We start from the raw sequence: 21,421 nt of genomic DNA, 5'->3' as shown, positions 1-21,421 counted from the left end.
CGGGATCGGTTTGTTTACTTTCTCTGCGTTCCGTTGCGTAGTTCACTGTCCGCCGCCACACTTCTTCGCTGCTTCGTCACAGAATGCTCGCGAGCTCAACAACAGCGGACACGATCTCCGCACGACGACTGCGCAAAACCGACTGACGAAAACGCAATACAAGATCGCGGTTCGTACGCAAGTCACCGAGTAGAGGGGTCCCTTAGTTTCTCGATCACGGATCTTGTTATTTCCCGTCTCTCTCTGTCACACTGTCTCGCTGTCTCTCTCCCACTTAGCCGGTCTTTCTACGCTATTCCGGTTTTGAGCAAACATTAAACATACTTCTTCACCTTCCCTTCCCGCCCGTCGAACGATCGGGCATAATCCTCTCCCCAACAAACCCACACGCTCGTCGGTACCTTTTCGGGTTTATTCCACTGTCCGCGCCTTTTGTTACCGGCGCACACCTTTACACATCCTTTTCCTTTCACACCGTGCTTGCGCCGCAACCCTTACGTGCGGTATTTCCTTCCGGTTCGGGCTGATCCTCCCGTTCTAGCGAACGGCACGCCGACTCGACGGTTGCCGTTACACCACGCCGTCACGGTTGGATAGTTTCCGTGAGAATCCGGAAGCGCTTTTCCGGTGCTTGTGTTGCGCACGACCGCACGACAAGGAAGGCCGGAAAACTGGCTCACCCTACCAACCGGACCAAAAAGGCGTCAGGCCGCTCTGGCTGATCAATTTCACGCCTGAACAATTTTCTCAATGTTCTATGGAAATATAAGGTCACCGTCAGTTTGCAGATCAAGAGGGATCAAGTTTATTGTTTCAATTCGCTTTAGCCCATTGGCCCACCGATATCGTCCATCGAGTCATCCGTTACGGGATTCGCCAGGGCCAGCGGAATGTTGAGCGTTTTGCCCGGGCACAGGGCCTCGTACTGGTGCTTCAGGCTTTCCAGCTCAAAGTTGCAGGTGGCCAGTGCCGTTCGCAGTTCACACAGCAGCACCATGTCCGAGCGGAGCTCGTTGAAGGCGACACAGATTTCCTCGATCGGCGGTGGGTTCGGATCGACCCGGAACTCCTGGAGCGCCTGCTCCAGCGCCTTCGCCTTCTTCTGGCCCACGTTCGCCGGTAGTTTCATCTTTTGCGACCGCAACGATACGCCCGTGCCGCGCAGATCGGTAAACTTGATGCCGGCACTCTCGACCGCACTCACGACCGAGTCAACCTTCGAGGTGCGCGGCTGCTGTTGAATCTTTTTCTTGTTCAACTTTTTGTCCTGCTTCTTGTGGGTCGTGTTCTGCGTCTGCTGGTTCTGCTGCTGTTGCTCCTTCTGGTGGTGCTCCGTCTGCTGTTGGTCCGCCTGGGAGATGAGCTTCTGTAGGTCCTGCGTTTTGCGCTCCCGTTCCTTCTTGCGGGCTTCGATCTTTTTCAGTTCGTTCAGCAGCATTTGCTCTTCCTCGACCTGTTTGGGTGTCCGATCGAACAGCTTCTTCAGCTGCTCCTTGCGGCGCCGCTCGTGCTCGGCATCGAAAACGAAAATCTTTTTCTCGGACATATTGTTGCGCACCTTGTTCAGAATGCCGACCACCTCGTAGTAGCGCTCTTTCAGGTCTTCGACCGACTTGATACCGTAATTGGCGCGCTCCCACCGGTCACACATGATGATGAACCGCACGTCGAACCGTTTGGCCAGGTCGAACAGATGGTCCGTCTGCTGTTTGGTCCACTTGGTCGGGTTCGTTTTCAGATGCGCGTTGTACTCGTTCAGTGTGTACGACGGTATGTCCAGCTGCTTGTTGAACTTGGCGAACGGATACTCTTTCTGCTCCTCCGAGGCACGCTTCCAGTGGTGAAACACGGCACCATCTGCGCGGGCCGGGTTCACAAACGGTGCCCACTCCCAGCGGCGCACCTTTTTCATGCCCAACCGGGCCTTAGTCTGTTTGTAGCCGGACACGGTGTCCGTTGGCAGCAGCGGAGGGGCATCTTTGTTGTCGTTGTAGAGCAGGGCAAACACCTCCCGGTGCATTCCTTCCGGGCGTTTCGCCACAATTCGTCTGTAAAACGGCACACAAAACCATATGTTGAAAATAAATCGGCCGCAAGCCAACCTGGAACGAACCCTGACTTGCCTTTCGTAAACATTCCGTTTCTTCGAGTTCAGCAGCGACTCTTTCGTCAGTTCCGGCGTTACCGGTCGCTCCAGTTCCAGGATGTCTCGTACGTCGGCCATTGTAGCGTGGGTTTTACGAGCCTTTCACAGGCCACAACACACTATTAATGATTAATTTCCGTAGTTTTTTCCAATTTCCTACACCATGTTTTAGCACTCTTCGGGGAGCGTCGTCGCGAGTTTGACGTTTCGAACCCTGTGCTGTCAGATGCACAGGGTGATTCGTCAACTGAAGTAGTGCTCTCCATTTTGCCCGATAGCAGTCGCTTGGATGACAATCCTGAAGTTCGTATTTATTCAAATTAAAAATGTTTTAAATCATGGAATATCCTGGTGTTAATGGTATACTTTATTTTTCATAGATTTCAGTGTTACGCTCGATAAACTTTGAGCAAAGTTTCGCACAATTTAACAATTTACCACCCTTAACCCTTAATCTTAGCTAGGCACTACCCTTCACTGCTTTACTGTTCACTATTTACTAACTCAAACCATTGGCGCATTGCGTCACTCAGCACCACCGGTAGCTGGCCCAGATCCCGCACTATCACATAATACGGAAACGGGAAGACATCGAGGTACGACTGCATCACAATCTGTGCACAGTCGACCGTAAACAGCGGCACTCTAACGTCCATAATCGAATGCTGCAACGAGGTGGAATAACAAAGCGATTAATATTACTTTTACCTTACGTTATGAAGCGTCCGACGTACCTTATTATCTGGATTATCAATAATGATGTACACGATAAAGATTCGCTGAAGTCGCGCCAACTTCACCGCATCCTTTACCACTTTCTCGCCCTCGCTGTAGATGTTCCGGCCATCACTCAGCACAAGCAGCAAGTGCTCAAACAGGCCACTATCGCCCGAAGCAGAGTCTTCCGCACTGAATGTGCGCACAAACTTTAGCAGCTCCGCTATGCGACTCTGGTTCTGATCAAAGTTCAGTGCACCGAGCAGCTTGGGTCCATCAAACTGATCGGAATGTTTCAACAGTATCCGAGGCTTCTCACCGAACGACATCACGTTCAGCCGGCCGCTCTCGAGCAGCGTGAGCGCCTGCGACACGAGCGATATGGCCTGCATTGTTAGATCCTTCGAATTGTTGTGGTCCATCGACTTGGAATCGTCGATCGCGATCGTAATCTTGTAGTCCCGCTGGGCAGCCTTCGTTCGGCGCAACCAAATCTTGTCCTTCCGGAACTGTGACGCAATGTAGGGAATGATCTTCTTCATGTTAATGCGGCGCCCCGTCCGGTAGTCACCCTTTAGCCGGGTGCACTTGGTCGGTTCCAGGATGAGCCGCAGTTGCTCGCACAGATCGCGTGCGCTCGGTAGCATCTTGTGCGAAATTTGCTGCCACCGTTCGAACGCTTCGTGGTCGGCGGCGTTCAATGGGACCGGTTTTTGCATTTCCGCTTCCACCATTTTGCGCATCTCCAACGATTCGGTTGTGGTTGGCTCATCCGGAAGGGTTACGTCGTGCAATATTTCAAAGCTACAAAGGGGGGACCGGTAAGTTAGTGATCATATTCTCCGCACACCGCCCGGTCGTAAGTACTTACATCGTGTGCGCCACGGTCTCGTCACTGCGTGCCACCGTCGCGGTAGGAACAATTTCACCTTCAACTTCGACATTTTCGACCGTTTCCATCCGTTCCTTTGCCGGATGTTCGTCCTTCTTGGCCGGTTTGTCGCTCTTGTTTTCGTTCTTTTCGCTTTCCAACAATTCCCTTTCTTCTAGCTCTTCCGGAGGGTGATCTTCCTCCACTTCCATCAGCTGATCGGCGCACCCCTCCTCTCCGGTGTCCTCCCTGTTCTCCTTACCCTCTTCCTGATCTTTCTGATGTCGTACTTGCTTCGACTGTTCCTCGGTCGCATTATCCATCGTGGTTTTGTCCGTATCTTTCGCGTCTTTGACATGCTGAAACTCATCCTCGGTGGCCTGTTCAGCGTCCTCTTCGAGTTGCTCCTTCTGCTTGCGCTCTTCACGGTTCAGTTGATCGACCGTTTTCAAGCGCTTCTTTTCCGCCTGATCCGGATCACCCAGCGAACGATCTTCGTCGGTGTTACCCTGCTTGTGGCGTTGCTCCTGTTTCGGCTGTTCTTGTTGCTCGCGTCGCTCATCCCGCCGGGTTCGAGTTTCCTTCGACTCCGCAATACCCCTGTGACCCGTCTCCGATTGCTCATTTTCAGCCTGCCCGGTTCCATCGCGATCCTCGCCCGTGTCCTGTTCGTCCAGCTCGTGCTCCTGCCGTGCCTCGGGCTTATCGTTTGCCACCTGATCGCTGGTTCCCTTGTTCTCCGCATCCGGCATCGCTTCGACGCGATCCTCTTCGGTACGCCTGTCACGCGCCTCCCGATGACGTTCGTCCCTCTGATCCGCACCCTCTTTGGGTTCATCCTTCTGCTCATCCTGCTCTTCAGCCCCCGACTTATCGTCCTCTTTTGGTGCCTCATCGGGAACGCGTTCCTTCGGTTGCTCATCGTTCGTATCCGGCTCAGGTTCCGGTTCTTCGGCCAGCTGTTCCGTACCGTCCGGGTTCGTTGGGTCGTTTTCATCCTCCGACGAATCGGCTCCGTTTTCCGGTTGATCCGTTTTTCCTTCCTCATCACCGTCTTGCTCCTCTTCACCGGGTTTCTGCTCCTCTTCCACGTCCATCTTTTCCTTCATAGCATCAATATCGAACGGGTTCTCCTGTTCTTTGCCATCGTCCTGCGGCTGGTTGTCGCCATCCAGCTTGAACTCTGCGTCCAAGTCCAACTCCTCGGGCTGCGGAGGTTCCTCCAGCTCGTTGTGGTGCGGATTTTCCTGCTCTACCTCTTCTTCACCGTCCTGATTTTTCATATCATTAATGTCCTTTGGCTTCTGCTTCCTCTTATCATCCGTTTCCGTCGACTGATCGATGGCATCCATTCCGTCGTCTTCCTGGCCGTTTTCCCCCGGCTGCTGTTTATCCTTCTCCGAAGCGTTCAGATCGTTGTGCCGATCGTCCTTTTCGTTGGACCCCGTGCCATCTTCTTCTTCCATGCTGTTATCGTTCTCCTCTTCCTCCGGCTGCTCCTCATCGTCACCCCAAATCTGTTCGTCCAACTTTTCCGCTCCTTCCTCCGTTTCACCCATCTGCTTATCAATGTCTTCATCGTCCTTGTCTTCTTCCGAGTCCGAGTCCGAGCCTTCCTTCTTTTCCAGATCCTGCAGCTTCGAATCAAAGTCTTCGCTCATATCGATCCCTTTTTCTTCCTTGTTGTCTTTCTCTTCGTCCTGACGATCCTTTTCTTCGCCCGCTTTCCGCGCATCTTCCAGCTGGTCTTCACTCTCGATCTTATGCGACGCATCCTTGTCCCCTTCGCCGTCTTCGAAGCCAAACTTCTCGCCCGTATCGCCGCCATCGTCCTGCCGCTCGCCGTCCTGATCCTGCTGCTCATCCCCCAGCAGATCCTTCGGCACACAGAATCCTTTCGTCGCTAGCTCGATGAAAACGGTCAACATTGCCGACAGCATCTTGGTGCATATTTTGTGGGCCCCCAGCTGCTGTATGAGGTAGTACTCGGCGAGGAGATTGAACTGTTCCAGCATCGGCACAAGCCGGGTAAGCTTTCCCACCAGAGCACGCAACGCGCCGGAGTCGCCTAGGTTGTCCAGTTGCCCTAAAAGACCACCAAGTTTGCTCACCACTTTCGGGATGTTTAGCGTACTGAGATCACACCGAAGATCGGCATCGATCTTTTGTTTCAAATGTTGCTCCTGTAGATCGTAGTGCGACTGATCTTCTTCCTCTGTTTCGGCAGGATTTCCGCCCTCGAGCATTCCGGGTTCCGGGTCCTTCTTCTCTTCCACCGATAACGGTTCTTCCTTCTGGGAGTACTTCTTGTAGATCGTTTGCATTGCGAGCAACACCGAGTGGATTATGTTCTCGATTTCATTGTTAATGCTTTCCTCATCCTGAGGGGGACACTCGCTGGTGAAGGTGTTTTCCGATGCCTCCCGAGTGTGGCGCTCAAACCGATCTAAAAGCTCCACAATCGACCGGGCGTACACCGAGTAGCTCGGGGTGCTCTGGTTCGTACCCAAACTAAACGAATCGCGCAGCACTTCCAACTGGGATCGGATGTTGGCTAACTTCGCTTCGAACACCTCGACACGATCGCTGTGACAGTACGTTTCGTCGATCACCTTTGCCATCTCATTGTTCAGTTCGACCGCCTGCCGAAGGGCACCTTGGCAGAGGTTCTCGATCGTACCGAATTCGATCGAGCTACGAGAGTAACATCCCGTCTCATTGCCCTCGAACAACTGCAGTTCCTCGGGCGATTGCTTCGGTGCCGATGCTAGTAGAAGCTGGAATTGTTCCAGCACAATCCGCACATCCAGCGCACACTGTCCGATCATGGCCAACCGGTGTCGATTCTGTCGGAAGCAAAGTGCCTGTGGCTGCGATCGATCACCTCCTAGACAGGCGTTCAGTTGATACAGATCCGCTATGAGACCGCGCAATCGGGACACGTTGGCCACCAGCTCGGATAGCGCTCGGCGTTGGTTCTGTACCAAAAGGAACATATCGATCGAGAATCCTTTGATCCGATCGACGTTAATGGGACCAGCAATGTCGGCGTCCGGTTGCAGCATCACCTTCGCCAACAGCTTCACCTTGAACACACACTTGGCGTAGTACAGATTCAGTTTGTCGTTCAGAAACACGATGTGCTGATCAACTTTGCGGTACTTTGAGTCGTGCGTAAGGAGCTCCAGACTGAACGGTGTGATCGTCGCATCGACCGGATCACTGCCACCGATTGCCGTCTCCAGTAGTCCCGATCGATAGCTCAACCCAAGCTGGGTTAGAGTTTTATAAAAGTCCGACAAAGCTTTCCGCTTCTGGTTGAGGATTTGCTTCGCTTGGGACTTTTGCTTCGGACGCGCTTGCGACCGATCGACCTCCAGGCCGCGTAGATACTCGATCGTATCGATCTGTTCGTGCATGAACGTGTCCAAACTGTACACTAGCGTGGGGAACGGAGCGTGTAACACCGCCTCCCGGCACACATTGCGTGCCGTCAAAAAGAAGCGATCTATTTTCTGGAACAACTGCGCGTACCCACCTTGGCTTGAGCCACTCGTGTCCGCCTCTTTGGGGTCGTCGATCGACGTAACGGAAAATTGATCCCGCAGCTTGCGCGGTGCCATAAAACTCTTAACGTCCACCATGTAGTAGGTGATCTTCGCCTCCGATCGCAACACTTTCACCTTCTGCTCGTCGGCATCGTTCAGTTCGCGTGCCGGATCCTTCGGGCAGAAGACGGGCCCGACCCGGGCCACAAGTTCCGTTTCGAACTCCTTCAGGAACTTGTGCAGCTGCCGGTGTACGCGCGCAATGTTGTTGCGCATGCTAAAGTACGAGAGATCCTTGTTGAACGATTCGATCTTCACGAACTCCTTCAGCTTCTTCTCGATCGGTACGCGCACCGCACGAATGTGCTCCTCGATTTCGGGCGTAAACTGGTGGAAGTACAGGTGCACATTGTAAAGCGCAGCTATCAACGTGTCGCGCTTCGCCCGCTCGAGCCGATCCTGTCCTGCTGGCGCTAGATAGGAAAGATACTGTTCGAACGATTTCATCACACGCAGTCGCGTCCCATACTCGGCGTAGTTGGAAGATTCCACAAACTGCTTCAACACCTTGATAATGTCCTCGATCGTAACGCCGCCGGCTGCCGCTGGGTCCGCTCCTTCCCGTGGTTCTTCTTCGTCCAGCAACTCCTGCTCGCCGTAACATTTCTCCACCTTTTGGTAGTCCAACAAGGTGCTCAGTCGTCCCCCGCGTGTAGCTCCGTGCTGTAGGTACTCGTGGAGCAGATTGTACAGGAAGAACCAGTAGCGGTAGGCCTTCGAGCGAACGCGCTCCAGGGTACGCGACATGCACTCGCGCCAGTACTGCAACTCCATGCGCATCCACCGGTGGATGTACTCGACCACTTCGCCCTCTAGCTCGCGGACATTGTTGCCCTTGTGGGCGACTGCGTTCCACTCGTCCAGCTTCTGACGAAGCAACTGCAACCCGGTGCTAAACCGTACGATCGGTGCCGTTGCCGGTAAAGCCTCGATGCGCTCGATGATCAAGAGAATGTCCTTCAGCACGGCATGGTCGGGCCACTCGTTCAGTAGCTCACCGGTCCGTGCCCCAACCTTTGCCAGCACGGTCACACACTGCAGCACCTCCGGAATGTTCGGTTCGGTGTAGAAATTGTAGCTCGTCAGTGCAGGGATACCCTTTCCTCTGCGCTCAACGCGACCCACTTCTTGCTGATCATCGTACTTTTCCTGCAGCAGACCCACGGCCAAACTGAGCGCCCCGTAAGCCACCTCGTCGAACTCGCCCCCAATGGTCGGTTCGTACTTTTGCGCGAGCTGCCAAAAGATGCTCAGTTTCGTTTGGAACGGTTTGACGAAATCTAACTGCAACCACGAACTGGCTTCGATCGATCGCAGCTGCGGGTGATAGTGGGACGATCGCGAATGTTTCGCCATCAGCTCGATGAAACTCTCGCAGATCAACGCATAATCGTCGTCCCCGATCGTGTCCGCCGCTTTCGCTTTCTTCTCCGGCACCTTGATCACCTGCTCGAGTGTATCGTTCTGGATGAAGTCGGCAAAATCTGCATCCACGTAGTTCGGGAACATCTCGAGAATCTCGCGCTGTGCCACCACATCTTCCGCTTCCTCCTCGCAGTGTGACTTGGTAAGGTACAGGCTGTCCTCCTCGGCCTGCCGCTTACGGCGCAGGTGCTCCTGCTTTTGCCACACCTGATTGCAAACGTTAACGATGCGATCGAGCTCCGAAAACGACCCTTCGCCGATGTAGCGTTCGATGTGGATCCGATTCGATACCTCCTGCAGGCGGGCCTTCAACAGCCGGAAGTAGGACTGCTCCGGGTGGGCCAGCTTCTCCACTACCGAGTAGATGTTCACCTTGTGCCGATCGTCAAACAGTTCGAGCGGCTTCGTGCACGGGAACTGAACGAACTTCACCAGCATCTTTCGCAGCGCGCGATCCTCGTTCAGATCGTAGTACCGACCGTTCGGTTTCTGGTCGATCGTTACCACTCGTGCGATCAGACAATGTCGTAGCCCATCTAGTCCATACCGGAGTGTGACGATCGAGTTGCAGAGCGGTGCCAGAAAATCGCGATAATACGCATCGTATCGTTTCAGTGTGCGTTGTTCGAACTGCTTCGAAATGTCAATCCACAGATCGATCTGCTTTACCAGCTCGGATACCTTCTGTAGGAATGCTTGTGTGTGGCTGGCATTAACCGAAGGGTTGTGCATATTTAGTTCGTAGTCCAAACACTGATTGGTCGATTTCAGCAACGTTCCGATCGTTGCCGGATGGCAGCAGGACAGCAGGAAGTTGTTGACATCGCGAACCAATTCTGCGTACATGTTACCATCCGCCGGTCGGATTGCGACTTTGCGTGTAAGCTGTTGCCGTTTGCCGGTGAGTCGTTCGATCTCGTCACCAAACAGACGCCGATTGTGTTCACCCAGCCGCTGATAGTTCGTGGTTATGGCCATGCAATCATAAGTGACGAGCAGCGTCCGCAGCAGGTCGATATCCTCCGTCAGGTAGCGCTTCTTTAGCCGGTTCTTTTCCACCGGGTCAAGAAGCGGCAAAAATACGTACACATTTAGCTCAAGAATTCCCGTAAGCGCTCGCAGCATAGAAGCCGCACGCCAGTTCCGATCACGATCATCCTCGTTGGTCTCGCCCTGTTGTAAATGGCATTGACGAAGCATACTCTCCAGTGACAAGAAGTCCTTCACAAACGGGTGCATTTCGCCGCTCAAAGTTTGGCCCACTATTAGATCCAGTTCTCGGATAAGCTTCCCCGCTATGGCGTTTGCGGTCCGGAGATTTGCCGTTTCGATCCGATACGATTCCGACAGTGCGGCCGAGTTGCTCCACAGCAGCGTACCGATCGTGCGCAGTGTACGTCGCCAGTCGGGCAATTCTCCAAAGCCGGTCACACGGAATGCGCCCCCGTTTGGGTTTAACAGAACGGCCAAACTGTTGAACGTTAAAAGTGCACCTCGGAAGCAACGAGCAGTCGTCGTATCATCCGCCTCAGAGCACTCTTTGTACGAGGCTGCTGTTTCAAACCCGTGACATATGTCACGCTGCACCGCAAGCGAATCCATTTCTAGCCGCTCCAAAACACTGACAAACTGATGCCAGTAGGTGCTTAGACCACAGTACAACTGACCAGGCACTCTGGCAAGCAGTTCCTCCAGCGATCCCTCATTAATCAACGCGAGAAGCTCGTTGTACGCCCGGAGGGCAACCTTGTGATCGCTTTCGACTACCTTCCTGATCGCCGTTAGCACATCGATTCCCAGCGAGCGTACGTTTAGCACATAATCCATACGGATTGGCGTAGTTTCCAGTGCGCAGGGGTCCTTGGCCGCATTCAATGCTTTGAACACGAAGTACTCAAACACCGGTAGGCATTCGAGTTCGAATTTACACGCCCTCGTAGGAAGGGATTCCGGACGAGGAAGTAGCTTAATGGTGTCCTGGAATGATTCAATCGCATCGGTCACCTCCTGCTCGCAGCTTTCGGTAGCCAGTGTACTACGATTCGTTGCTAGGCGGCCAAATTTGTTCAACCACTCTGCGCCCGCCATTTCTGGGACTGCTTCCGTTGCTATGGTCACATCGGTGTCAACCACACGGGTAGACCATCGTTTGCTGATGGTGGCCAGCAACGACCGCTTGAAATCAATCGTCCGATAATCCTGTTGCAATGCCACGCGGTGCAGGAACTCTTCGTACGCGTGCCGTTTGCTTAGTACCGGTGTCAGTCGCAATGCATCGCCTAGTTCGATTAGTTTTGCGTACTCCTTCACTTGAGCCGCACTGTAAAGGGGCAAGTATTCCAAGCATGCTTTGCTGTACGCCTTTCGAACCATCGTTAACGGATGGCTCAGTTCGGTTAGCGACTGGCGTAGTGCTTCCCGCAACTCGGAGTCGCTCACACCGGACGCATTCCCGATCAAGCGGACACCGTGTTTCTCGATCCACTGGAAGTGGAGCGTTAAGTTGTCGAGCAGTCCCGCCTTCAGTTGCTTATTTTCGTACAGTTTGCGGTGCGACAGGTCAATCAATCGGTTCACCCACAGATTGAAGAGGATAAGCCGAACGTACAGTTCGTCGTCCATCGTCAGTTCGTTCAACGTGCGCTCCGCCCGTTGGCTGTAGGTGGTCAGAAAATCGTACAGCATCAACAACAATCCGTTGCCGATTCCATCGTTGATCAGCCGCTCTTTGACGGCCTTCGAGTAGGACAGCAAATCGATCTGACTAAGCTTTGTCACCAGCTCGACCCTTACCGGATCGAGAATGGTGTGGAGCAGCAAATGAGAACTCACTTTCCGATAGTCTACACCGACGGTGGCTATCGAATAGTCCCGAATTCGTGGGAATAGTGTGCGACTCCAGGGTAGATCGTTACCGTGCCCCCCTGAGTCTCGAGGTGGTAGCTGTCTTATAATGTTGTACAGGACTTTATTCAACTCGGACACCTCTTGAAGAACGGCACCCATGTCCGATTTATGATTGATGTTCTGGTCTTCTTCATGTTCGGGATTCACTTTTATGCTGTGTGTTTTGGAATTGATACGGAATTCCGACGGAGTACTGTTCCAAAGTTGACCATCACCGTTCACCTCCTCAATGTCCACTTGCATTGTCTCGCCAGCTACAGCAACTGTCTGCTGGGTGTTTTTCTCACTGCCAACCCGCACATGGCCAATGGCTTTACGTAGGTAAGCTGCCCGCATCTCTATATCATCCAAAGTGCTCACTTCGTAAAGGAAATAAAGCAGGAACTTTAGCGTTCCTTCGCTCACCGTCACACCGTTCGCAGCGAAACCTTGCGAAATATCGGCCAGCACTCGCGACACATCGATCCCTTCGGCAAATCCACGGAGCAGAGCGAGAAACGGTTCCGCCTGCAGCTTAATGCGCGTCACTTTCGTCAGATCGTTCGCCCGGAGGGTTACATTTTCAAACTGCACCACACTTTTACGCGCTACGATCGCATCGATCACCTTATCGATCGCTTCCTTCAGCGACTTCCGATAGTAGTCCAGTCCGAACCCGAGCAGATCCACGTTGGACGATCGCACGTAAACGTCGACGGCACTTAGCTTGAGGCACTCGATACTGCGGTCGGTGCCCTGTTTGCGCACGTTCTGTGCTACGAGCTGCGCCAGCCGCACCAGGTGTGCCACACCAAACGGACAGAACTGATCCGGTTGCCCGCCTTCGCCTCCGCGCAGTTCGTTGTGGATGTTTAAGCACGCTTCGATCAGATACGGTTCACGGATGCCACCGGCAAAGACGAGCTTTCGCAGATCGTCTGCGCCATACGCATCGCGACTGACAAACGCAAGTTCCACACACCGGTTGCGCATCGCTCGCGAGATTTCACCATTCTTCGGGTCCAGCGTAAGAAACGCCTGGAAGTGGTGGTGCCGTCGAACGATTTCCGTCGAACCCTCTTCACCGTCCGGCGACGTTAGGGATCCCTTTTCGGAAATCAGCAACACCCCGTTCGGTTCAAACACGGGATTTAGTCGATCGAGTACCGCCGACGAACACAGATTCACGTGCTCGAGGCAAATGTGTTGGCCGTTGCGGATACACTTTACTATCTTCGAGTCGACCCACTCGAAGTGGCCACCGGTGTTGAGCGTTTGCACATGGCGCGAAAGAAGGTCGAGTTTGTTCAGCACCCTAAGCATTCCACCCAGACGCTGGCCATCACAGGCGGCCTGTAGTTGACCGACACTCTGGAGGGTAGCGATCACGTTCTGTAGTGCCGCCAGGCGCTTGCGGAAGGTGATCATTTCGCTCGATAGCTCACTGGTGCTGCTGCTGAAAGCTAGAAAACAGGGATGGAAAGCATATTAATCCCTCAACAATGACAATTTAAAGGTGATCTTCCTCTTACCGCCAGATCCCTCACTTAAACGTTCGTATTTCTCCCAAGACTGGAGCAGAAGAAACAACGATCCTTTGCTCGCTTTGTCCGTCTGCCGCAGAACTGAATTCTTTGCTGACCGACGCAACATTGCCTCCACCAGCGAGGCCACCTCCTCCAGGTGGCGATTGAAGTCGAACTGTTGAAAGCTACCGGTAACCGAATCGTCGATCGTGTCTACCTGGCAGAGCACATTCGCTAGCGTAGCGTGCAGGTTGATAAGTTTCGTTTTACCACAATCACTTGGCCCGCACAGGATCACCGGTTTCTCCAGCTTTGCGCACTCTGTCACACTCTTTAGCAGTTCCAGTTGACTCGCGAGCACCAAAGTGGATCCGACACCGTTCGATTGTTGGGGCGAGGAAAATTCATCGATACCGTTTCCGGCACCCGACGACTTCTCGAGGACGACATCACCCAGATAGATCCGATCGTCCGTCCAGTACATTCCCACATCCTGCGAGATCCGATCCAATTCGTGTCCATCGCAGTGAAACACCTCGGAAAACACGGTCACGATGTAGCGTTTGTCAAGCTCGGTGCGCATCCGTTGCTGGTAGACGAGTTTCATCTTCTCGAACAAAACCACCAGAAGATCGTGCCTCTGTAGTTCGCTTTCGCTCGCATTCACGATGTAGCCACAACTTTCGCTAAACAGCAACTCGCACCAGCGCAGAATATCCCGCAGGTTCGCCTCAAACGGTCCACCTTTATAACCAAACTCCAGGTTCGTTAGGCCGTGCTCCAAGCGTTCCGAAAACTGTACCATCCGCTCGGCCAAGTCGAACCGAGTGGACCCACGGTGCTCGAAATAGCTTCCCGCTCGGTCTGGGACACTCCCCACCATCTTCTGGCCTAGCGCATCGAACTGAGCACCGTGCCGCCCCTCGACAACGTGCAGCAAATCGCGGCGCTCCAATCTCCGTAGGTACACTTTCGTGAAACGGTTCAGGAACGACTGTGGCAATCCCTTCCTACCACCGCCCTGACGAAGCGGGTTCTGGGCGGCAAAGATACGTGTCCGTTTGCCTAGATGGAACGTTTTGTTCAGCTCCGCGATGTACACCTCACCACGATGATCGAGGATCGCATTGAGACCCTCCAGCACGCTCTGCGGTGCCAGATTCAGCTCATCGAGCAAGATCCAGGTATGGCGCCGAGCTTTCAACGCGGCCAGCAGAGGCCCATCGCGCCACATAAACGATCCAAGCGTTGGCCGTGTTCCACTCCCATTAGCCATCTCAATATCGTCGTTGCCGCCCGTCACTTCGAGTGATCGATCATCGGCCGGCAAGTCGGTCCCAAACAGATCGGCCAGATCGGTATGTTCACACAAATTGATTCGCACAAAATCGTACCCGATCGTGTGCGCAACGGACTCAATGAGGGATGTTTTACCGACCCCGGGTGGACCCTCGAGTAGGATTGCTTTCTCGAGACTGAGCGCCGACAGCAGACGGAACAGATTGCGCTGCGTCGTCGGTGCGGTAAACATAAAATCTGTCCTCTCGTGTCCGGTCGCCGGTGATGCCTCGATGTAGAACGGGTGAATTCCAAATCGCGTTTCCTGCCGCTCGATCACCGCCGCTTCCGTCCGCGACCGATCCAAATCGATCGTGCCGATCTCTCCGTTCCATCGCAGCTGTTGCTTCATGAGCGCCATCAACGAGCGTCTCATCTGCCGACGGATGGTCACAATCTCATCGTACGTTTCGTACGGTAACATCTCGAGCGAATCCAGGAACACCGTCTCCAGCCCGTATATCAGTGACTCCGGAAGCCCGACCCGTGGACAATTCTTTGCCACGAATCCGACCCACGCCAGCACATCACGGATGCTGAAGTTGAGCTTCTCGATCGTACGCTTCAACTGGGCCACCATTTTGATGATCACTCGGGCCGTATCCCCGAAAGTCGGCCCACCGGCGGCCACCTGCCACTCGGTGTCGTCGGTGACGGCGCGACGCAGCGTACTTTCGGCGATACGCGTCAAATCGTCCTCGGCATCGGTCGCTCGGCACCAAATTTCCGTCTGCCGGTTACGCAGGGCGGGCGATAGTTCCTTCTTACCAAAGTCACCGCCCGGATTCATGGTGGCCAAAAACTGGAACCCGCCTTCGGCGGTGATGACAAACCCATCGTCCTTCTCCCCAACGCCTCCCTTTTCGGCCAACAAAAGCGTACGTTCGGGTTCGAGGACACAGTTCAGGCGCTCGAGAACCGAATCTTCGGCGAGGGAAATTTCGTCGGCCAGGAAAAAGCCTCCCTCCTGCATCGACAGTACCAACGGTCCGTCGGACCACTCGAACAGTTTGCGTGGCTCGTTCGGTTGCTCGTCGGACGAGCGGTAGGGCCGCAGACCGCCCAAGAAATCGGCACCCTCCGTGTGCATGTGACAGTTCAGAATGCGTAGCGTCTTGCGCTCCTGCGAGGCCAACAGTTGGCACACGGTCGTTTTGCCACAACCGGTCGGTCCGACCAGCAGCACGGGTTCGTTGAACTGCAGCGCTTTAGCCGTAAGGACCGCCATTCGGCGCATATCGAACGTCCACACGATGGACCTTTCAGCCGGGGCCGCCGCTTCCCCCGTCAGCTTCTCCAGTATTGACCGCGTAACTTTCGACGTACGGTCCGAGCAGCTAAACAAACGGTCCTCCTCGACGTGCTTGCGGAAGTGCGTAAACAGGGCTTCGCGGATGATTTCCGTTTCGTACGCGTGCCGCACCTTCGACGACAGCACCAGGTAGCCCTCGTCGATCAGGTGCTGGTTCCAGTCGTAGCCGCGATCCTCCAGCAGCTTCGGATCGGCGTACGTGTACCGGTTGCCCCAGCGAAACAGATCACGTAGCGTAAAGTTTTGCTTCGTCGTCGTGCTGCGCCGATTCAGCTGCAAATCGGACATTACCTTCACCATCTTCACGGCGTACGAGCGCGGAATGTGGCAGCGCCGTTCGAGGATCACTTCCAGCTCCGGCTTCGGAATGTCGGAGAAGTGCAGCTCGATGAACCGATTTTTAAATGCCCGTGACAACATCTTGCGCCCGCCGTACAGTCCGGGTGGGTTTTGGGTGGCAAACAGCATGAAGTTACGGTGCGCCTTCACGACCGTTTGCGTTTCCGGAATGTACAGCTCCCGGTTGTCGTCCAGCACGCGGTTCAACGCCTCCAGGATGTCGCTCGGCGCCAGGTTCAGCTCATCCAGGATGATCCAGTGTCCGTTGCGCATTGCCTCCACCAGCACGCCCTCCCGGAACGTGAGCTTACCCGTCACGTCGGCCACGTACGTCCCGATGTACTCCTGCAGATCCGTGTGCTCGTGATTGTTGATCCTCACGCACACGTTTCCACTTCGTTTCGCAATGTACTCGATCAAGCTGGTCTTTCCGGCCGACGTTGGTCCCTGCAGCAGCACCGGCAGCCGACCGATCGAGATGATTCGTGCCAAATCGCGCAAATTGTTCCGCACGCTATCGGTCAGGATGTAACTTTCGCACTCCTGCACCTCCCGCGACCCCTGCTCGATCCAATAGCCCTCGAAGTTAAGTTGCCGTTCGGCGTTCAGCTTGGGCCGTGGTATCGGCGGTTGTTTGACCGTTTCGCTTGCGTCCTCTCGCCCGAGTAACGTTCTGCGGATGCACTGCAGCACGGTGGCGTGCGACTTTAGATCCAGCTGCGTCAGAAAGCTAATGCAGAACGCTTCGAACAGATTGCGCTCGATGGAACCGCACAAGCTTTTGCCGCAGATCGCGAGCGCACGGCACAGGGTACGCAGCGAAAAGACGGGCCTATTGCCCAGCCCATCGTTCAGCTCGAGCTGCGCCATCGATCGCAGCCGCCGGTACAGCTTCACGGTGTTCATGATGCGCGCCTTCGGGATGCCGGTCGCGGAGAGGTAATCGTTCACGAGAATCAGCAGATCGTTTTCGGCCAGCAGCTCGTCCACGAAGTACTCGGTAAACCGGTTCCGGATGCCAACTGGCAGATCCTTCTTGCCAACGTCCGTGCTCGGGTTCATGCAGGCAAAGATGCGAAAGTTGGGATGACGCTTGACCGGCACAAAGTCACCGCGCTCGAGCAGCACGATCGAACCATCCGGTTCGAGGATCGTCGACAGACACTCGAGCGTTTCCGTCGACGCAAGGTTAATCTCGTCCAGCAGCACCCAGTCGCCGTTGCGGATACAGTTTACCAGCGAGCCCGGGATGAATGCAAACGATACGTTGATCTGCAAAAAAGAAAGTGTGCCCCTTAGCGGAAGAGCTATCAACCTTGATCTTGACGGAACATACCGAGTTCTGCAGTTGAGTGTCCAACTTGCGAAGCTTTCCCTGCAACGCTCCCCATTTCAGCCGATCCGCTTCATCGCCAGCTTCCGGCGTCTTTGTCGTGGCTTTTTCGCAAATTTTCAGCATCAACTTGACCAGCACATCGTACTGTCCGGCACCGTAACAGCGGGCCACGTTCGATAGAAACTTTTCATTCTTCTGTGCATTGAACGATCGCCGGAAGAGTCGCTCAAACTCGTAGCGCAACGGTGTGACGACGAACGCCAGATCGACCGGTTTGTAGCCTCCGATCAGATCCGACACGTCCGATTGATTGTTCATATTGACTACCACCAGCTTGTGGTGCGTCTGGTAGGCCAGATACTGAACCGAGCTGGTCTTACCGACGCCCGTTTCACCCACCAGCAGCACGGGCTCGTTTTGGGACACCGCGACCGCAATTCGCTCCAAAAGACATGCCGCCGGACGGGTGAACGAAAAGGTTGGCGCCGGCTCATCGTATCCGGCCCGATGCTGGACGGCCTTTACGCGAGACGAAGCCGTGCGATCGAGTTTCTGGCGTTTGTGGGTAAACTCTCGCTCGCCATCGTCGTCGCCGTCGTGCGGGATGCCATTTTCCGTATTTTCTTCCGACGAAATGGTTCGCTTCAACACGACGCGCCCAACGCGTATCTCGCTGCCCACGTTCAGATCGACCATCGGTTTGTAGTCCGAACAGAGGTGCTCGCAACGGCTCGGCAGGATGCCGATCTTACCACCGATGCCGGTGATTAGCCGAGTGCGAGCAGCCCCGTGGGACAGATGCGAGCAGAACACATCAACCGCGTTCTGAAACACGAAGAACGCACACTCGGTGCTGGTGGCCGAAAAGGCGGGATCCGAACGGCTGCACAGTTTGATTAGGTCACGCGTCGATACCAACCGTCGGTTGGACCCGGCGCTCGGCAGCGACGATTCGGTGCTTTCGTCTTGGAACTTTGGCAACACATCGACGGCTACCGATCCGCCGCCGCCGCCGCCGTTTGTCGTCGCCTCATTCTTTCCGGACTCCAGCATGGCCAACTGTTCGTCGGTAAAACTCTCGTCCTCCTCCCCAGAATGGCATCCGCTGGAGAAGGTCAGATATATGTCCACAATTCGTGTCGCTACGGTTCGCAGCTTCGGGAAGCGGATGCAAATAATGTCACACAACTCGCGGCGTGACAACGGCACGATGTTAACGGTGTACAGATACTTCTCCAGCAGACCGTACGTGCTGGTGCCGTGAGCCAACGAAGCGGTTATTTTCGTCCCGGCACGCAACGTGAGGAACAGTTGAAAGCCGGGTGCGATCCGGAGACAGTCACGAAAGCCCGGAACGCTGAGGTAGTTGTTTTCGAGCAAATTGGTAAGCACCGTGCAAACGTCCTGGGTGGCGGAATCCAAGTCCTCCAACACCAGCCAGTACCCGTACATAACGGCCTGCGTTAGTACGCCCGGTTGCCACACAAACTCGCCGGGCGTGTCGGTGCAACGGTACTGGCCCAGCAAAGTTTTGCTGTCCGTTTGATCGCCAAGCTGTATTCGCAGGAATCCATTTTTGGTCACAGATTGCCTGATCTCCTCCAGGCTATCATCGAACGTCTCCGTTGGCGCACCGGCCGCTCCGTTGTTGAGCTTTCGCTTCTGCTGCTGTTCCGCTTTCAGTTTCAGTGCTACCCGTTTCCGCTGAGCATCACCCTTCGGAGGCGTGCGTCCGGTAGCTTTGGCCAGATACTCCACCAACGACGTCTTTCCACACCCAACCGGGCCCGAGAGGCAGATGGCTTTCCCGGACGAAACACCCAGCGCAAGCGAGCGCAGATTAAGCTTCGTTGAGTTTAGGCTTACCACGAGCTCCGATTCCGACAGCTTCTGGCTATCGCCGGCACTTTGCCAGTACTGGTAATTCTCACGATCGAAAATCGGCAACAGCACATCGCCGATGTTGGTTATGATTTTGCTGGCGTATTGCCACACAATTTTGCCACCACCTGCCGAGGGATCGGGTTCTTCACCTTCCACGCTCGGTTGCGATCGATCGCCCTCCTCCAGTAACACCTCCACCGGTATGCCCGCGTCGAGTGCATTCAATTCACTCTGTCCCATACCGGTCACTGCCGCTACGATCCGGTTCCAGTAGTACCGTTTCCGGGGGCAATTTTTGCTGTCGAACAGATCGCAAAATGCTGACCAATCCCACGCGTCACGGAAGTGCACTGGATCGGCCAGTAAAAAGCGGTAACAGCAACGCACTAGCTCCAAATCGCCATCCGGACCGGAGCCGACGAGTGCCGAAGCTTCCTTTCGTAGCTGCTTCTGTTTCGGCCTATAATCGGTTTGTTCTGTCTCGCCAGCGAACGGGGCTGGATGGTTGCGAAAGTATTGCATGGAATACCTGTGAACCATGCGAATGAATATCAGTACACGATCGACGCCGCGAAATGTTACCCCTTTTACCTCAAAACATCCGGACAGAACCCGATCAGTTTCGATAGCGCGATACATTTTCTTCGATACTTTTCCCAATACGCTACACTCGTTCGAGAGGCCGCCCTCGGTTCCTCTTCGAACACGTTGGTCACGATGATCAGTAGGATGTTTGCGAACCGGCGCCCAATCTCCTCTGTGTACCGTGAATTTTCCAGCAGTTCACCCAAAACCGTACAGATTTCGTCCATTCGTGACGAACTGAGAAAACTTAACCTACAAAACTGTTCCAACTCTTTACAGTCGTGTTTCTCATGCAAACACCGAATGTGCTGTAACACTCTTGCACTATCGATCTCCATTTTGTGCAACTAGTGTAATAAAAGTACGAAAAATACTGTGAAAACGAAAAACAATGTTTTATGCTCGATTCACGACAATCACACCGTTTGAAAAACCGCACCGCGCACGAGGAAACATGTGCCAATGACGTATGCTTGCACATGTTGGTGTAAATATTACGAAGACGTCAAGTTGAAGTGTTTTTGTTTTGAAATTAGCCTGCTTCGGTGTGCGTGATACCCACGGGAAGACCATTTTCCAGGGTTCAATTTGCTGTCCCAACATTCTTTTCAAAGTTTAATCGTCTAAAATTGGTAATTAATACAACAAATATCAGAAACCTTTCGATGGAAGGCAACAGAGAGTTTATTCCACAGTTAATTTCGCCCCCACCATCGATTGCAATCGATTGCTCCGACAGCTCCGACAGCAGCACGGTCCCACAGCATCCGCGACAGCCCTGAGCAATTCGGCACTCCGAACGTTTGACGTTTTTGCTGCCACTCGTCGGAGAAGAAGAAGAGCCCAGAAAGGAAAATATTTTCACGAACAGTAGTTAGGAGGATCTGGCAAGGTGGTCCATCCTCAAAAAGGATATTAAACGTAGCAACGGACGGTGGGTGTGCGTCCGGTAGGGACAACAAAGCGGTCCCCCGGCAAAGGATTCCTGCTGGAGCGCCGACCAAGGAGCAGGCTGTGCCGCAATGTGTCCCAACTAGCCCCATTGTGCAACGTCGTCGCCGCAGCCAACGCGGACGCGGAGAAGAAAGCGGTTAGCGTAACACAGGAAGACATCAAAGCGTGCGGAGGTAAGACACGGCGCGTAAACCTGTATCGATTCCGGTTGCTCCCGATTCCCTTACACGCCAGTGTCGGGGCACAGGTGACGAATGTGAAACATTGTTTTTGTGCTTCCCGCTTGGCTGCTTGCCAGTCGGAGTTCGGGGATTCTGAGTTTCGGTGGCTCTGATGTCATGGGTAGGTGCGCGTGGCGCGCAAATTTATTCTCTTCGGTGCCAAGAAACCACCGTATCCGGGTGCCAGTGGAATCCCTGGTGCGCTCGGCGGCGAAACGGACAATTACCGCCGGAGTCCGCAGTGTTGCTCTCTCGTTCACTCTCCATGGCACC

The 21,421-nt window shown here is 54.3% G+C and overlaps 2 protein-coding genes across 2 annotated transcripts; both read right to left on the bottom strand.

Annotated features, from left to right (window-relative positions):
* Window positions 1-803: 803 nt before the first annotated feature.
* On the bottom strand, window positions 804-2,297 carry LOC128267371 (DNA methyltransferase 1-associated protein 1). Its single transcript, XM_053004191.1, has 2 exons — window positions 2,124-2,297; window positions 804-2,048 (listed from the first exon to the last, which is right to left on the bottom strand). The coding sequence occupies exons 1-2, from the start codon at window positions 2,222-2,224 to the stop codon at window positions 824-826; spliced, it is 1,326 nt and encodes a 441-aa protein (XP_052860151.1). The 5' UTR covers window positions 2,225-2,297; the 3' UTR covers window positions 804-823.
* A 314-nt stretch (window positions 2,298-2,611) lies between these two features.
* Window positions 2,612-20,311, bottom strand: LOC128278223 (midasin). The gene is made up of 6 exons (XM_053016902.1): window positions 19,980-20,311; window positions 17,505-19,917; window positions 13,186-17,440; window positions 3,735-13,116; window positions 2,881-3,667; window positions 2,612-2,811 (listed from the first exon to the last, which is right to left on the bottom strand). The coding sequence occupies exons 1-6, from the start codon at window positions 20,309-20,311 to the stop codon at window positions 2,629-2,631; spliced, it is 17,352 nt and encodes a 5,783-aa protein (XP_052872862.1). The 3' UTR covers window positions 2,612-2,628.
* Window positions 20,312-21,421: the final 1,110 nt, after the last annotated feature.

Source organism: Anopheles cruzii, chromosome 2 (assembly GCF_943734635.1).
Source record: "Anopheles cruzii chromosome 2, idAnoCruzAS_RS32_06, whole genome shotgun sequence".
NCBI classification, from domain to species: domain Eukaryota; kingdom Metazoa; phylum Arthropoda; class Insecta; order Diptera; family Culicidae; genus Anopheles; species Anopheles cruzii.
This window is presented reverse-complemented; position numbering and strand designations above follow the sequence as displayed.

Bases quoted from the DNA above. Each gene is read 5' to 3' on its own strand.
- LOC128267371 (XM_053004191.1), bottom strand. From the start codon at position 2,224: ATGGCCGACGTACGAGACATCCTGGAACTGGAGCGACCGGTAACGCCG. The intron at 2,049-2,123 runs GCAAGTCAGGGT...GCCGTTTTACAG, and splicing joins AAACGGAATGTTTACGAAAG to ACGAATTGTGGCGAAACGCC.
- LOC128278223 (XM_053016902.1), bottom strand. From the start codon at position 20,311: ATGGAGATCGATAGTGCAAGAGTGTTACAGCACATTCGGTGTTTGCAT. The intron at 17,441-17,504 runs GTATGTTCCGTC...TCTTTTTTGCAG, and splicing joins ACACTCAACTGCAGAACTCG to ATCAACGTATCGTTTGCATT. The intron at 2,812-2,880 runs GTACGTCGGACG...ACCTCGTTGCAG, and splicing joins TTGATAATCCAGATAATAAG to CATTCGATTATGGACGTTAG.